Below are 16,515 nucleotides of genomic sequence, written 5' to 3'. Positions count from 1 at the left end.
GTGTCCGTACTTACATGGGCATTCCCGAAGCACTCCGCATTCGAAACGCATGGCCGGAGGGCGGGCACCACCACTGTACATACCCGGAAACGCAACATGCCCTTATAGTCTCGCGCCCCCAATTTTCAAACGTCGAGAAAAGCGATCAGATGTACCGACCGTAGCACCCCAATATGGCTAGCGACACTCCCTCGCTGCCCCCTACCGAGACCGCGGGCGCGCATATTGCTCCTGCAGAAGCGAAGCCCGAGATTGAATATGACGACTTTGGGTTGCCGATCAGGAAGCGCAGGCCAAAGACGCCTGTAGAGGACAGCTCAGACGAGGAAGATTTTAAAGATGCGATAGCGGAGAAGCCAGAGGTCGCGAGTCAGGTCGACATAGCAGCAAAGCCGCAGAGCAAGGTCGAGGCAGAGAAGGCAGTAGAGGACATAGTGGAGCGCGTTAAAGAGAGGAAGGCAGCTGAGGCAGCGGAAGCAGCGGAGGCAGCAGAGGCAAGCCATGCGCAAGCTGCGTCAGCAACCGTCAATGGACACGTTAGGGTGGACGAGGTTGAGGTCACGCAAGAAGAGGAGAGCAAGGAGCTGAAGGAGTCGAAAAACGACGTGTCAGAAAATGTTACCGTGCCAACAACACAGACGAACGTTCCAGAGAATGTCTCAAAGATTGAGCACTCAGAGAAGCCCGAGAACGTTTCATCGGACAACAAGGACACTGCATCGAGCGAGTCCACCTCGAACGTAGCAACTATTTCCAACAAACTCGACAAGCCTGTGGAACCACACCGCAAACAGAGCCCTATCAACGAGTACTCTTACCAGAATATCGTTACGCAACCGAATGCGGAGGAAGAAAAGGAAGATGACGATGGCGGCTGGCAGACCATGCCCGCCTATGCGCAGTATGACATGTACGATGACAATAACCGGTTGATTGCGAAGGAAAATCCTGAAGAGTTGAAAGACATGCGTGGTTACGGAAATGTCGGAGGCGCTGCAAAGGGCTACACCAGGGTTATCGTCGACGACGATGCATGTTCTCAAACGAGTATGGATGACAACACTGCCTATCTTTTCAAAGAGAAGACAACTGCGCTACACGACGAGGATGAGGCTGTGCGCGATCCGCTCATGCAGATGCAAGCCACCAAGAACCTTCTCACAGAGGGCCAGCGTGTAGCATATGTTGGCTTGGTGCGCCTTGCCATGATCGTAATGGAGCGCAAGTTCGACAAGATCATCGAAAAGAAAAGCCGCCAGATCAAGAAGGCGCTCGATATGCAGACCGATACAACCAAGATGTGGTCGCAGAAAATGATGGTCAGGCTGTATGGGCACATGGATATTAATACTTCCGAACAGGTCATGATCGAGCAACTCACAGAGCACGGTGTGATCCCTGCAGATTTGACACCAGCATTGATGCAGAATGCGCGAGTGAAAAATCCTGCTGCGAAGGTGGCCGAGGATTCGAAGGAGAAGGAAGAGTCGGGCTCAGCCCGTCCATCAATCTCTTCACCACGTCCAGAAGGGCACGACGAGAAGTCGAAGAACGCTTCATCTACAAGTCTAAACGACTCACTAGCATCACCGCCACCCCCACCCTACGAAGCGCACGAAGATGACGACTACGAATACCCCGAACCCACGACACCGTCACAGCTCCTTGATAGCAAGAACCTCGATATCGATCTCCGGTGGACCGTGCTGTGCGATCTTTTCCTTCTTCTTGTCGCAGACTCAGTCTATGATTCGCGATCGCGAGAGCTATTCCAAGTTGTTGGCAAGTATCTCAGTGTGGATTGGCTTGAGATCAGCCGGTTCGAGAAACGCGTGACAGATGCCTTGGAAATACAAGAAGAAGCAAACAAAGAAAACTGGAACGAAGATGACCACATGGAGACACGACGAAAACGAGCGCTGCGCAAGCGTCTGGCTTTCATGGGCCTTGCGACAGTTGGTGGTGGTCTGGTCATTGGTTTGTCAGCTGGCCTTCTCGCTCCTGTCATCGGTGCAGGTCTAGCTGCTGGCTTCACAACCATTGGTGTCGCGGGAACTGGTACTTTCCTTGCTGGTGCTGGTGGAACAGCGGTCATCACTAGTATTGCTGTAACGACTGGCGGTACAGTTGGTGTTCGTGCCATGAATAGGCGAACCGGTGCTGTGAAGACATTCGAGTACCGTCCGCTGCACAACAACAAGAGAACCAACCTCATTATTACCTTGGCTGGTTGGATGAGCGGCAAAGCTGATGACGTTCGTCTGCCGTATAGTACTGTGGATCCAATCATGGGAGATATCTATTCAGTTCTCTGGGAGCCAGAGATGCTTAGGAGTATGGGTGACACCATCAACATCCTTGCTACTGAGGTTTGTAACGCTTTCATTCTGTAGACACCGTTCAAATTACTGACCACACACAGGCACTCACTCAAGGTCTCCAACAAGTCTTAGGCAGCACGCTTCTGACCGCACTCATGTCCGCCATGACCCTTCCTCTCGCCCTCACAAAGCTATCCTACCTCATCGATAACCCTTGGTCTGTCTCGCAAGCGCGAGCCGACATGGCTGGTCTCATTCTTGCAGACTCGATCATTGACCGCAACCTCGGAACAAGACCGATCACTCTAGTCGGTTTCTCACTCGGGGCCCGAGTTATCTACGCCGCTCTGAGGGAACTCCAAGCCCGTGGTGCTTTTGGGTTGGTGCAAGACGTATATCTATTCGGCACACCTATCGTTGCAAACACGGAAGAATACATCAAGATCCGTAGTGTTGTACCTGGGCGATTCGTCAATGGGTATGCTACCAATGACTGGATCTTAGGTATGCTCTCCTGTCCTGTGTGTTTGGCGATTATCTGACTTGTCCAACAGGCTACCTCTTTCGTGCAACCGGCGGTGGTGTCGCCCGCGTTGCGGGTCTCGCACCTGTTGAACTCCCCACAATTGAGAACATGAACGTTACCGAGATGGTACCAGGTCATATGGCCTACCGTACGGCAATGCCCAAACTGCTCCGTGAAGCTGGATGGCTCGTCGAGTCCGATGAGTTCGTTGAAATCGAGGACCCAGACCCAGAAAACCACGAGCAGCGACAGCGCGAGCTAATCGACGAGATCGAAGCCGCGCGTCGTGAGTTGGAAAAGAAGAACGTCGAGAAGGAGAAGAAGGGCGGCAAACTCTCCTGGTGGCGCAAGAAGAAGGGCGACAAGAAGGACTGGGAAGTCTACGACAAGAACTCGCAAGCACACGTGCCCATCGACAAAACCGCCGATACCGCGACCATCGCTGAGAACCCCGTCATGTTCGATATTGATGCGATCCGCAAAGAGGTCGCTGCGCTCGCAGCCGAAAGCGCGGACAAACCGTATAACGGCTACGAGGCCGACGCATTCGAGATCAAGGAAATTAAGAGCACACTACCACCGATGAAAATCGACATCTCCGTCGCATCACCAACAACCACAGGTCCATACACCGGGCTGCGCCAAACACAGAGCTTCAACGACAGCCTCAACGCCGCAACCAACAGCGGCAAAGCCAACAGCACCGGCGCCCTCACCCCCGCCGTCCGCCTCCCGCCCGGCTCGCAATTCAGCAACGGCACAAGCGGCACCAAAGACTACGACGAGTACGACGAATTCGACGACCCCGGCGCAGGAACCGTCTCCATGACCTTCGACACCTCGTTCAACTCCGCGCCCAAGAGCGCCCCGCGCTCGCCACCCACACAGTCCGCTCCCGAGCGGTCCGCATGGGACTCGCCCGAAGCCGTACGCAAGGACACCTGGGGCTCGCCCGACGCCGTGCGCAAGGAGACTTGGGACTCGCCGCCGCCTGCGCCGTCGGCCGTTAGTTGGGAGTCGCAGACCAATGATGCGCCTGGGCGGCCGCCGCTGCGCAGCGCGACGACGATGCCGGCGGCAAATCCGGGGTATAATGCCTGGGCGGATGAGTTTGAGGATGATTTCGGGCAGGAGAAGGAGGTTAAGATGAGTTTCATGTGAGGTAATGGAGGTTATGTGAGACAATTAAGATCATGTGAGATGATTGAGGTCATGAGGGGGGGTGGCTGTTTGGGATCTTGGGCTTTGCATGGCTCCTTATGGGTGGTGTTTTGGTTGCTCTGCGCGGCGCTGTGGTGCTTTGATTTGTTCTGTCTTGTTCAACGGAGACGGATAAGACGTGCATTGGTGGTGTCGCTGTTGTTGGATCTCATTCATTGATATTATTACCAGAGACGTGCTTGGGAGGGAGGAGAGCGGGGTACATAGTCTGTATAATACTATAACATACTCTGTCGGTCACCTGAAAGCAACCAGCCACTCCCGTGTGCGCCTAAACGGAGTTATTCAGCTATGTTTGTGCGACTTTTTGGCTACGATAAGCACGACTTGGCTCCTACAAATATGCTGAGTAGTTCGTTAGATGTCTCTGGGTGTATTATTGTATATCCTATACTTCTTTGTTGCGTTTCGCCAACAAGCGGTGGTGTTCTTGCAGCGACGTCAAGTGAAGCGGAGAGCGTGAGTCTGATCTATTAATTTGGCACTGCTACGTATCGAGACAACTTAATCCTGCCTGACGTAAATTCGGCAGCTACTGTATAGCTACAGACCTGCACACTGTATGTTCTTCAGGCAGACGCACCGCATCAAGGTGCCAAGTCACGTGCCGTACTGCACTCAACACGCCCCATTAGCCACTTAGTAAAACGCAGTGTTAGGCAAGGACGATAAATGAAGTTATTCAATTGTATTTTCGCGGCTTATTGACTACGGTAGTGATGGTTTGGAAACTACAAAAGTACCAAGTGGCTAATCGGACGTGCCTGGGTGTGTTACCCTTCCACGGTTCTCAGCCCATGCCGTGGACACCCACACAGTCGCAACAACACGACTCTGAATCAATATGCAATTTGTCAACACACTCGCTTGCACGGAATTGGCTCCCGCTTTCGACATAGCTCACATGGTCTTGCAGGGGTTCTTGCAGAGCTAAGGATGCAACGGGTTGCAACACTTGCCGCGAGGCTGAGGCTGGGTGTCAGCAACTGTTGCTCTTGCCGCCGGACCGCGCTCAGCGCCTGTCTAGGTACCTACGTCCTCTCCCTAAAACCATCTTTCAAAAGTCATTTTGTCCGGTTTTTTCCCTCGTGAACGCCCCAAATGCCATGCCACGCCGGCTACGCCGCGAAGATTACACCGTAGGATGGGTGTGCGCACTGCCGGTCGAGCTGGCAGCTGCGCAGGAGATGCTCGACGAAGAGCACGACACATTACCATGCGAAGCCCATGACACCAACATCTATACCTGCGGTAGCATAGGCGATCACAATGTTGTAGTCGCCTGCCTACCCAGCGGCCAAACAGGGACAGGCTCCGCTGCCACTGCAGCCTCCCTGATGCGATCTTCCTTCACGTACATACGTTTTGGACTTATGGTAGGCATAGGAGGAGGTGTGCCTAGCGAGGATGCTGATATACGACTTGGAGATGTGGTAGTGAGCAGCCCGCACGCAACACATGGTGGGGTAGTGCAATACGACTTTGGCAAGGCTACGCCTAGTGGATTCGAGCGAACTGGGTCCCTTAATGCCCCACCTACAATCTTGCTAAGTGCGGTCTCAATCTTGCAGGCGAGATATATGAGACGCAGAGGGACGCTGCAGGACCACCTTTCTCGACTTGAGATTCTGGCAGGTTTTGGGCGTATCAAGGCCGGCCCAGACGCTCTGTTCAACTCAACGTACGACCACGTAGGAGGGCGAACATGCGATGAGTGCGACAACACATACATAGTGCACCGCCAGGTGCGGGAGCAAGAGATCGTTGTACATTATGGGACCATCGCGTCAGGCAATCAGGTTATGAGAAGTGCTAGAGAAAGACAAAGGGTTAGTGCTGATCTAGGTGGCATACTCTGCTTCGAGATGGAGGCTGCCGGCCTGATGAACAGTTTCCCATGCCTCGTCATCCGTGGCGTTTGCGACTACGCAGACTCTCACAAAAACAAGCGGTGGCAGCCATATGCAGCAGGAACGGCTGCAGCGTATACGAAAGAGCTGCTATTAGTGATCCCAGCAGCAGACGTAACGAAGACACGCCGAGCGGAGGATGCTATGAACAGCGCAAACAGTCAGTTCAGCGGTCGTTTTACTACAGATGATGCGTCCAGGCTGATATGATGATAGAACGGTCCCTTCAGTCGCCATCTCCTAATCGCGGTATCTCTAAGCGAAGAAAGCCCAGCATCCTAGATTATAAAAAGATCGTCCCTGCAGGGTAAGCTACTTGCCTTTTCGAATAGATACTGCAGCCAGGCACGTCCGACTAGCGAAGAATACTCTTGTCAGCTTTTCCTTGTCCGAGTGTATACGCATGAACGGAGTAATTCAGTCGTATTTCAACGGCTTATTGGCCGCAAACAAAGTGAGTTAAATCCTATAAGTGCTGCCTGATCACTCAGCACACTTGTAGGATTCCGACCTCTTCTTGTCGCAGCCAGCAAGGTACACTGGATAACTCCGTTCATCCTGATAAGAAAGCGACTTCTTATCGGATGCCACATCTTGCCAAATGGCTGGTCGGATGTGCCTGGGTGTAGTATATCCCACTGAATCTCTGCTGACTCTGAAAGTATGTAGCCTTGACCTTCTAGATGGGTAACCTTTTCTTACAATCATAGACTCTATTCTCTACCGAGATCGAACCCAGGGAGACCTTGAAAAGGAAACTGACCTCCGGGAAGAGAATGAGCAACGCCGGAGAAAGGAGAAGGAAATGAGAGAGGAACAAAGACGATGCTATCTAAAGTCATTGGACTTCGTACAGATTGACGCCCGTCAAATGACCATCAAGACTGCCCACGCTAGGACATGCAAATGGCTTTTGGAGAACGATCGGTATTGCCAGTGGAACGATGCACACATGTTCAAGGAACATCATGGCTTCATGTGGATCAAAGGCAAGGCTGGGACAGGAAAATCGACCCTGATGAAGTTTGCCTTGGCCAACGCTCGCAAGATGATGATCAATCGCATAACACTCTCTTTCTTCTTCAACGCACGGGGCCAAGACTTAGAGAAGTCTACGGCAGGTACATATCGGTCGCTATTACTGCAACTTCTTAGTAGTCTTCCTGCGCTTCAGGGAGTTTTCGATTCGCTTGCTCCACCAACAGCAAAAATCAGCGAAAATCACCCGTGGACAGTCGATTCGCTACAAACACTCTTAGAGACGGCTATATTGAGCCTAGGAGATTCTTCAGTGGTGTGCTTCATCGATGCGCTTGACGAGTGTGACGAAGCGCAGATTCGAGGCATGATCCACTTCCTCGAGCGCGTTGGCGGTCTTGCTCACTCACGGGGCGTTCACTTTCAGGTCTGCTTCTCAAGCAGACATTATCCGTTTATCACGATCCGCAATGGACTGGAGCTAGTATTAGAGCGACAAGAAGAGCACTCACAAGACATCACGAACTACATCGAGGCCGAACTCCACATTGGAAAAAGTAAAATAGCTCAGCAGGTCCGAGCTGAGTTGCAAGAGAAGGCATCAGGAGTCTTCATGTGGGTAGTTCTCGTAGTTAACATCCTGAACAAGGAGTCAGACCGTGGGCAGATCCATAAGCTCCGACAAAAAGTACGGGAGATCCCTGGTGACTTGAACGACTTGATCCGCGACATCTTAACGCGAGATACACACAACAAGGACGAGTTAATCTTGAGTATCCAATTCATACTTTTTGCGAGGCAACCACTTAGTCCGGAGCAATTGTATTACGCCATTCTTTCAGGTATTGAACCAGATGCAGTTACAGCAAGGGACCCTGAGGAGTTTACCGAGGAAGTAATCCAGCGGTTCATTCTCAATTCATGTAAGGGTCTCGCCGAGGCCACTGTATCCACAAATCGAAGCATCCAGTTCATCCACGAGTCGATCAGAGACTTCCTGCTCAAAGAAAACGGTCTTGGCGAGATCTGGCCTGAGTACGGAGACAACTTCCAGGGCCAGAGCCACGAACGATTGAAGCAATGCTGCCTCAATCAACTGAGAGTGGATATCGCTACGCCTTTGAAAATCCCTAATGATCTTCCCGAAGCTTCGTCGCAACCGGCAGCGTACCTGCGCGAATCAGCGACGCAAGCATTTCCTTTCCTCGAGTATGCTGTGCACAACGTATTGTATCACGCGGATAAAGCGGCGCAATGCGGAGGCATTTCTCAAACAGACTTTCTTGAGAACTTCCCACTGCTTCGATGGGTCAAGCTCGACAATCTCTTTATGCGGGACCAGAGTTGCAGACGGACAGGACAGGGTACTCTCTTGTATTTACTGGCCGAGAAGAATGCCCCGGAACTCGCAAAACTCCTTGATCCAGTTAGTCACTGCCTGGACGTGGAGAATGAGCGTTTTGGTTGTCCTCTTTTTGCGGCGGTTGCTCAAAGTAACCAGGACATACTTGAAGTATTTTTGGGGTCCAATGATGTGAAGAGAGCTGAGAGTATCACTGTTGCGGCAGTAGACGACGAATGGTTTCATCACAAGTCATCCGATTGCAATGCAGGCCCTGACTTTGCTTACTCAACTTCAAAAGAATTCCTTTGGAATGCGATAGAGCTTGGAAACGACAGAGTCCTTGCGTTTTCCATAGATTCGGGAAAATTCGACATCGAATCTCAAGACGTAGAAGACAGGACTGTGTTGTGGTGGGCTTCCAAGAACGCATGGGAAGTGTCTGCGAAGTCATTGTTCGCTGCAGGAGTTATCAATATCAATAGCAAGGATAAAGATGGTAAAACTCCGCTTTCTATTGCAGCGGAAGATGGACACACAGTGTTGGTCAGTATCCTCCTCAAAAACGGTGTTGATATAAACGTCGGTAATGCTCTTCAAGCTGCTGCAAGCAACGGCTACAAAGAGACTGTCATGTTGCTACTAGAGAACAGCGCCAACGTTAACGCGCAAGGTGGAGAGTACAGCAACGCCCTTCAAGCTGCTTTAAGGGAAGGCTATCAAGAGATTGCCATAATTCTACTCAGGAAAGGCGCCAATGTTAACGCACAATGTGGAGAGTACAGCAATGCACTTCAGGCAGCTTCAGCAGGAGGCTACGAAGAGGTGGTTAGGCTACTAACAGAGAACGCTACCGACATTGACGCGCAAAGTCGCTCATATAGCGACGCACTTTTCTTAGCTTCAGCAGAAGGCCACAATGAGGTGGTTAAATTGCTGTTAGAGAAAGGCGCCAAAGCGGGGGATTATGATGGTTACAGTGGTGACGCACTCCAAGTGGCTTTAGCAGGAGGTCATCAAGAGACTGTTATACTGCTGCTAGAGAAAGGCGCCAACGTTAACGTTAACGCGCAGGGCGGCTATTACGGCAATGCACTCCAAGCAGCTTCAAAATACTACAAGAATAAGAAGGTTGTGGAATTGCTATTGGAGCAAGGCGCTGACGTTAACGCGCAGTGTGGCCACTATGGCAACGCACTCCAAGCAGCTTTAGCAGGACTCCACAAAGAAACTTTTATACTGCTGTTAGAGAAAGGCGCCGATATTAATGCGCAGGGTGGCTACTACGGTAATGCACTCCAGGCGGCTATAGCATGCCTTGGTAGTAAAAAGTTCGTAGAGTTTCTACTAGAAAAGGGCGCTGATATCAACGCGCAGGGCGGAGAATATGGCAACGCACTCCAGGCGGCTTCATATTGTGGAAAAGAGGAGATCGTAGTACTACTGTTAGAAAAAGGTGCTCACGTTAACGCACAGGGTGGATTATATGGTAATGCACTTCAGGCGGCTTTACACTGGGACTATACTGATATTGTAACGCTACTAGAGAGCTGGGGTGCAACAAGGGTTCCCTGGGTGGAAAATCATCATTACAACTCTATAGAATGAAGGTTATCTCTACTTCAGCTCTGGATTCGATTACCATCACCGACTCCAATACTCGTGCTAAGTTGACGTACACTGACCAAGCTCTACTTTACAAGCCATTGAGTCTCAAAAGCCTCGTGGGCACAAACATCAAGTCTCTGTGTCTCCAAACGATAGCAGAGGTCACGCAGCTAGCGGTGTCCATCTATTCACTCCTGGTCACCTGAGGTGAATTTATTACCAACTTGACCATCACAAACACACCCCTTCCCCAATATATAAGCAGTGGGCCACTAGTGTGCTGATTCATCGCCATATGCAAGTGCAATAAATGCCCGCGGACAGTCGCTGATGCAGACCTTGTAGTAGCTTCAACCTACCACCTCCTACAAGACCCAGAGCCGCGAACGGTCTACAAACCCATTTTCACTCGTGATTGGTGGACATTATACGTGATACTATGTGCCCCCATGCCTCCCCATCCCTCCCGTCTCACCTCGAATCGCGGTATACCCACCAACCTCTCTGCAGTCACTGACAGTACTGCCACATAATCTCCCTACGTTTCCTACGCTTCCTATAGCTCTCTAAATACAGCCTAGTATAGTCTAAACCCTAGTTAAGTTAACAGCGCCCTACACAGCATAGCATCCTAAACTACTATGCCCTGCACTCTAGAGTAGTAGCATTATATAGAATAGCACGGCACTGCACTGCATTTCTCAGCACATTATAGTATAGTATAGCTACAGCACAGCTACAGCACAATAAGATGATATAGCACAAAAAACAGCACTAAAACAGAAACAGCACAACATAGCACAGCACAACATAGCACAGCACAACATAGCACAGCACAGCAACAGCACAGTACAGCATAGGACAGCATAGTATAGGATAGCGCATTATAGGATATCAACATCAACGACTAGAAGCCAACTCACATACCTACCTACATACCAACCTAGGTACCTATCTACCTACACAGCTACGTCCTATTCCAGCACCCATCGCTATATACAACGGAATCTGCCTTGCCAACTATGACGCCGACTTCTCCAGGCCTCCTCTGACTTCCTTCGAGGAAGACATAGACTGGGAGAGGGAGAGTGTTTGGGCCGCAGGCACGCACGAGACTCCATCCCAGGAGAACGACCCTCCCGCGCAACCACAACCAAGCGCGGCGACTACAATTTCCTCGAAGGAGAGGGCCCCACCTGTCGAAACGAGTGCTCAAGATGAGTCGAAGCCGAAGCCGAAGCCGAAGAAGAAGAAGAAGAAGAAGAAGAAGAAGAAGAAGAAGAAGAAGAAGAAGAAGAAGAAGGGCAAGGCAACGCAGACAACGCTGCTGTGCTTCGCTAAGGTCACCGCCACACCTCCCACACCTCCCACATCTCCCACCCACTCACCCACTCAGCCACTCAGCCCGAGGAGCTAGTACATAAAGACGTGAAGACAGAAAAGCAAATACACGTGCTTGCCAACCATCTACTCACAAACCAGAGCACTAAAGAACCACTCACAAGACCCTCACCAGAACCCGAACCCTTCAACAACCTTGACAGTGCCTCATCACGCGTCTTACACGCTGACATCTCACTTCAAACCCCCACACATTGGCACACAAACAAAGATAAAAAGTCAAGTAAAGTAAAGTCATAATTCATTACCCAGCCCCCTTCCCACATCCGCATCCTCTCAGTCCCGTCTCCCAAGGACCCCAGCACCCACTCCACCAAAAACCCAAAAAACCCGCCAACTCCCCCCTCACGCAAACTATCCTACAACACGCTAATACTCCGAATCAACCGCCTTCCGCATCAACACCTCCTACGCATCGACATCGTTCTTGCGGCGGCGAATACTGCCAAAGCGCTTCTTCAGCGCACTACCAAGACCCGAGTTGCTGCGCCCGACACCCGACGACGCGCCGGCCTCAAAGGGGTTCTCCGCGGGCATGGCGCCGGGGGCGTCGAGGTGGCCGACGCTCTTGCTGTGGCGGCGGGGCGTCATTTCGGTGCCGCGGGCGCCGAGCCGCTTGTGGTCTTTGAGCTGTTTCTCGATGGTGTACGAGGGCTCGCCTTTGCCTTTGAGGTCGTCGGGGTGGTATACCTAGATCTGTTAGTGTGGAATGAGAGCAGTGGCGATGAGACTTACCACGCCGGGGATGCGCTTGTAGTCGCCGTGGTTGAGGGGGTCGCGCTGCATGTCGGTGCCTTCCTCGTAGTTGTAGACACGGCCGAACCTGTCAGTCATGCCCGGGGGGACAGTTGCGACGCCCTCTAGCGGACGGTGCCTCTCGAGGGCATCCTTGATGTTCTCTCGCGGCGTGGCTCTCAGTGCTTCCTCGTTCGACTCCTGCACGGCGGCGACGGGGCTGAACTTCTTGTCCCGGTTGCGCGCGAGGCTGGCGGCATCGTACGGACCCTCGTGGTGGTAGCGCGACACGCCAGACTTGTCGAGCCGGTCGATGATATCCGCGCCCTGGAAGTTCTTTTTCCTAAGATGGTGAGCACGGTGCGCAGTCTTGGTCTCTTTGCGGATCGTGTCTAGGGGAGAGCTCTCTCCGTGGTTCAGGGACCCTCCGCGGCTGCGTCCGGATACGTGGTGCGACTGTGGCCAGGACGATGATGGCTGGCTGGATCGGCGCGGTCGGCTCTCGTTCATGGACCCGAAGGCGGTCGCACGGTGGTCGGGGAAGTGCTGCTTGCGGGGGCTTGCAGACTGCGGAGGGGACGGGTACTCATACCTGCTCGATCTTGGCGTGGTCTGGCCAATCTGCGACACTGTAGCAGAGGGAGCCTTGGCCTCAGACGACGCCCTCGATCGGCGGTACGGGTTGGTGTTGGCCGAGCTGCCGGTGTGTTGAGAGGAGATGAAAGGGTTGGTTCCGACCGAGCTGCCGGTGTGGTGGGACGGGACGTAAGGGTTGCTTCCCAGCGGGTTCATCTTCACCGATCCGTCCTTGGGTAGTCCGGCAGATCCGGGTGGAGTGATGGGGCCATCGTGTATCGGCGCAAAAGACGAACGGAAGTGTGAGTTTAGTCCGGTCTCTTCGCTCGGCTGTGGCTCGATCAGAGGATCGATCAGCGCGTGGTGTGCCTGGAACGATCAACTCATATTCGACGTACAACTCGTGACGACGATATCCAGTGCATGCGACGAGGCTGATGTAAGGGACAACATACCGCCTGCATATTTCTGTTCGTGGGCGTATTACTAGAGGTTCAACGGTGGTAACGGCTACGATCAACTTCAACGGCTTGATTTTGTAAGGCTGTGAATGAGGAGAGAAGCAGGAGGGCAGCAGATAGATAAAGCCCGATCTTGGCAGGCACGAACGACAAGAGAACGACGCGTAACATGATCGCTTTCATCGTCGCTTGCTGCGCACTTACCCAGAAACGCTACGTCACTGCCGGATGTGCGTGGGCGGGTGGGGCGCACTTGGACACTAGCGCGTCGTCAGCCGCGACCCTGACGACACCTTGTGCCTGGCCTGTCAAAGGATCAACAGGGCCAGGCCAACCATGTCGCTGGTGCAGTATTCTGACTCTGATTCTGGCGCCGACGACGCGGCCGTTGCAGCCCAGAAACCCAAGCCGCAGAAATCCAAGCCGGCGCTGAAGCGCAAGCGCAGCCCGTCCCGTGATACTGACCTTCCGCCGTTGCCGGCTGCATTCCACGACCTCTACTCGACAAATGCGCGCGTCAGCACAAGCGACAACCCCAACCTCCACGGCGGCCGTAAGCGGGCTGTCCCTCACGTGGAAGGTAATTGGCCAAGCCATGTTTATCTCGAGTGTAAGGATGATCCTGCGCCGTTCCTTGAATTGGGCTCGGCTGCTAACGTGTTCGAGGGGTCCCTTCACAGGCCGAGTCTGATGGTCTCCACAGCCTGATACAAACCATCACGGCCTCCATCACGGCTGAGAACAAGAAGCGGTCCAAACCCCTTCCCGTGCCTGACATCATACCGTCGCTGCAGTCCGATCTTGGCGCGCCTCTACCATTGCATGTTTCGCTCTCGCGCACGCTGCAAATCAAGACTGAGGACCGCGACGGGTTTCTTGCAGCCCTCGACGCCTCGCTGCGGCGCGCCGCAGTCCCCGCCTTCAGCCCGTCCTTCAGCGGTTTAAAGTGGGTGCCGAACTTCGAGCGCAACCGCTGGTTCCTCATTCTCGGTATCGCTAAGCCGCCGCACGACGAGCTGAACCGCCTGCTCGCCGCGTGCAATGCCGCAGCGCAGCAGTCTGGGTTTGCGGCGCTGTACGCTGGCGGTCAGGGGGACGGGCCGATGGCGCCCAATCCCAACTCGCCCACTGCACGTTCACATGAAGCAAGCACTGATCGCTCGGAGAATTTCCATGTCAGCGTCGCGTGGAACCTGTCCGAGCCTGAGGCGGCGTGGGTGGACTTGGTCGCGGGGTTGAGCGTAGACAGTGTAAGTTCCCCGGACGCGTCGTTTGATGTGGTGAAGGCGCGCGTCGGGAACGTCGTGCACAACTTCGATCTCTCGACTAGGAAGACGAGTCTAGGCAAACCCGGCGCCGGGGCGCGGCGAGCGTCGCTGGGCCTGGGGTAGGGCTGTGCAGCTCGTTGACGTGGACATCCTGGTCCGGGATCCCTGAGGTTAATGCTTGGGCAGCGAAGTCAGGCAGGTCTGGATCAAGTCGTTTTCGCGACCGAGATGAAGCTCTGCCTCGATTGGGTTTGTCTTGAGTATTGTTGAGGTGTGAAGCACCTCAGCTGGACTTCTACATCAAACATGACTGCATGAAACACTGCTGCATGTATGAATTCTCGTATCCAAACTTGACACGAGGGTCATATAGAAACCTCTATCAAGGTTCATGACCAACTCCTCAACCGCATGATGTCTGTACCACGCGTTGATCAAACTTCGGTATTGATTAGACCATTTCTGAACATCGTTCTCGGACTTCGGACATCACCATGTGGTAATTGCAGTCAGCTCTGGCGGACTCCTGTGCGCCGTGATCGGGATGTTTGTTCCGTCGGGCAGCGTGTCCGTGAGGGACTTGTGCTGCTTGTGAAGTACCTCTTCGCTTGTACAGCCTTGTCAGATGCTGTTCTTCGAAGTACATCTGATGTGATGCTGGCGCCAGCTGCCATAGCGCTAGAATGGCAACCCTCCAATGCCAATCCATAGCCATTGTGACTTCCATAGCCATTGTGAATTCCATAGCCATTGCTTTCTGCAACGCTCAATCCCCCTTCCACACCTCTCACATAGCATTCCATCGCGCTACAGAAACCGCCCCCCCGCAAACCGGTCCCCAAACCCCTTACTCTGCCCCATAATATCCTTCTTCTGCTTGCGACTCACGTCCGCCTGCACCGCCATATCCTTCTCATAATCAAATACTCGCTTGCTCGGATCGTCTTCGGCGACCTTGCCCGCGCCCTGATGCTGCTCGACCAGACTCTTCCCCCTCGTCGCATCGATCCTGTCGCGCATGGCGCGCGCGCGCTCGTCCTCCTTCGAGCGCCGCGCAGATCCGCTGCCGCTGGGTTTCCCCGGCTCCGCAGGCGCAATGCCCAGCGCTTCGTTCTGCAGCCGCTTGAGCTTCTCGGCGGGCGTCTCGGTCCAGGCGCTGCTGATGCCCGCGGGGCCCGATGCGGCGCTCTTCCCTGTGTTGAATTTCCGGGCGCGCGGTTTTGAAGGGTCGAGGCGCGAGGCGAGGCCGTCGGCGGTGGGGGGGAGCGTCATCCATTCGTCGCGCTGGGCGGCGCGGGGGGCGTCCGGGAGCTGCGGGGCGCTGTCGAAGGCGCTGGGTACGGGGGTGGAGGAATAGGAGGCGCCTGCTGGGGGCGGCGCAGGGCCGAAGTCGGAGTCGCTGCTGTCCGAGTCTGGGGGCGGGTTGGGTGGGCGTTCGCTGAGGGGCGCGGGCGGTGCGGCTGGGCCCATGACGCGGGCGGGTCGCGATGGTGGTGGGGGTGCGGGACCGGCGTCACTGTCTGGCGAGCTCGAGCGGGAGGTGGAGGTTGGAGGGAGGGTTGGGCCTGCGGTGCGCGGCGCGGCGGCGGGCGGGAGTGCTGGGCCAGCGACTCTGCGGCGCTTGTCGCTGGCGTCTGGGCTCGATGAGCGGGTGTCATCGTCGTCGCGACTGCGTTTGGAGGGCTGTGGAGGCATGGCTGGGCCGATTGGAGGCATTGTGGGTGTGTGGGTGCAGCGAGGGTGGGCGTGAAGTGACGAATGCTCGTGCGCAAGCTTGGTGCGGCCCGCGGCTGCCGATCGCGAACTGCGCCTTGATGCATGGAACACTCCCGCACGCCGCACAGCTCGCTGGGGTTTGCGATACCATCGTGAGCAGACCGCCGAGAACGTCCCTACGCTTCCGCACTGCCAGCCGTAATCGTAATCGCCCACGTCGTGCATCTGCCGTTCTCGCACAGGCAACAGCTAAACAATCACGAGCCAACGCGGGACACACATCCGCACACCCCGCCACGCAGCTTCAGAGCCAGACAGACCAATCGAATGCTCGCGCGAAGCGATGCTACATAGCAGACGAGCCTCATGAGCTCCGAACCGGGGTTGGGCCACACCAGCGCTCACAACGACCCCGACGACACCATCGACATTGGCCATGGCATCCAGGACGA

General features: G+C 54.2%; 6 protein-coding genes across 6 annotated transcripts; 4 read left to right on the top strand and 2 right to left on the bottom strand.

The window, feature by feature from the left end:
* Positions 1–30: 30 nt before the first annotated feature.
* Positions 31–4,304, top strand: C7974DRAFT_462271 (uncharacterized protein). Its single transcript, XM_046146195.1, has 3 exons — positions 31–2,369; positions 2,423–2,825; positions 2,876–4,304. Exons 1-3 carry the CDS (start codon positions 174–176, stop codon positions 4,006–4,008), a joined length of 3,732 nt encoding a protein of 1,243 aa, XP_045999102.1. The 5' UTR covers positions 31–173; the 3' UTR covers positions 4,009–4,304.
* Positions 4,305–5,255: 951 nt separating this feature from the next.
* C7974DRAFT_432690 (ankyrin repeat domain-containing protein) lies at positions 5,256–9,906 on the top strand (the record flags this gene model as incomplete). The annotated part of the gene is made up of 7 exons (XM_046144870.1): positions 5,256–5,897; positions 6,018–6,138; positions 6,195–6,285; positions 6,876–7,272; positions 7,315–8,320; positions 8,972–9,429; positions 9,475–9,906. The coding sequence occupies 7 exons, from the start codon at positions 5,256–5,258 to the stop codon at positions 9,904–9,906; spliced, it is 3,147 nt and encodes a 1,048-aa protein (XP_045999101.1).
* Positions 9,907–10,355: 449 nt separating this feature from the next.
* Positions 10,356–11,323, top strand: C7974DRAFT_451047 (uncharacterized protein; the record flags this gene model as incomplete). Its single annotated transcript, XM_046145769.1, has 2 exons — positions 10,356–10,392; positions 10,854–11,323. The coding sequence occupies 2 exons, from the start codon at positions 10,356–10,358 to the stop codon at positions 11,321–11,323; spliced, it is 507 nt and encodes a 168-aa protein (XP_045999100.1).
* A 308-nt stretch (positions 11,324–11,631) lies between these two features.
* On the bottom strand, positions 11,632–13,251 carry C7974DRAFT_149480 (uncharacterized protein). The gene is made up of 3 exons (XM_046135751.1): positions 13,074–13,251; positions 12,043–12,987; positions 11,632–11,997 (listed from the first exon to the last, which is right to left on the bottom strand). The coding sequence occupies exons 1-3, from the start codon at positions 13,080–13,082 to the stop codon at positions 11,716–11,718; spliced, it is 1,236 nt and encodes a 411-aa protein (XP_045999099.1). The 5' UTR covers positions 13,083–13,251; the 3' UTR covers positions 11,632–11,715.
* Positions 13,252–13,370: 119 nt separating this feature from the next.
* On the top strand, positions 13,371–14,614 carry C7974DRAFT_149485 (U6 snRNA phosphodiesterase Usb1). The gene is made up of 2 exons (XM_046135752.1): positions 13,371–13,689; positions 13,746–14,614. Exons 1-2 carry the CDS (start codon positions 13,416–13,418, stop codon positions 14,468–14,470), a joined length of 999 nt encoding a protein of 332 aa, XP_045999098.1. The 5' UTR covers positions 13,371–13,415; the 3' UTR covers positions 14,471–14,614.
* A 540-nt stretch (positions 14,615–15,154) lies between these two features.
* On the bottom strand, positions 15,155–16,077 carry C7974DRAFT_422835 (uncharacterized protein; the record flags this gene model as incomplete). The annotated part of the gene is made up of 1 exon (XM_046144351.1): positions 15,155–16,077. The coding sequence occupies exon 1, from the start codon at positions 16,061–16,063 to the stop codon at positions 15,155–15,157; it is 909 nt and encodes a 302-aa protein (XP_045999097.1). The 5' UTR covers positions 16,064–16,077.
* Between the last annotated feature and the right edge of the window lie 438 nt (positions 16,078–16,515).

Source organism: Boeremia exigua (assembly GCF_020726555.1).
Source record: "Boeremia exigua strain MPI-SDFR-AT-0100 chromosome Unknown C7974scaffold_4, whole genome shotgun sequence".
Classification (NCBI taxonomy): domain Eukaryota; kingdom Fungi; phylum Ascomycota; class Dothideomycetes; order Pleosporales; family Didymellaceae; genus Boeremia; species Boeremia exigua.
This window is presented reverse-complemented; position numbering and strand designations above follow the sequence as displayed.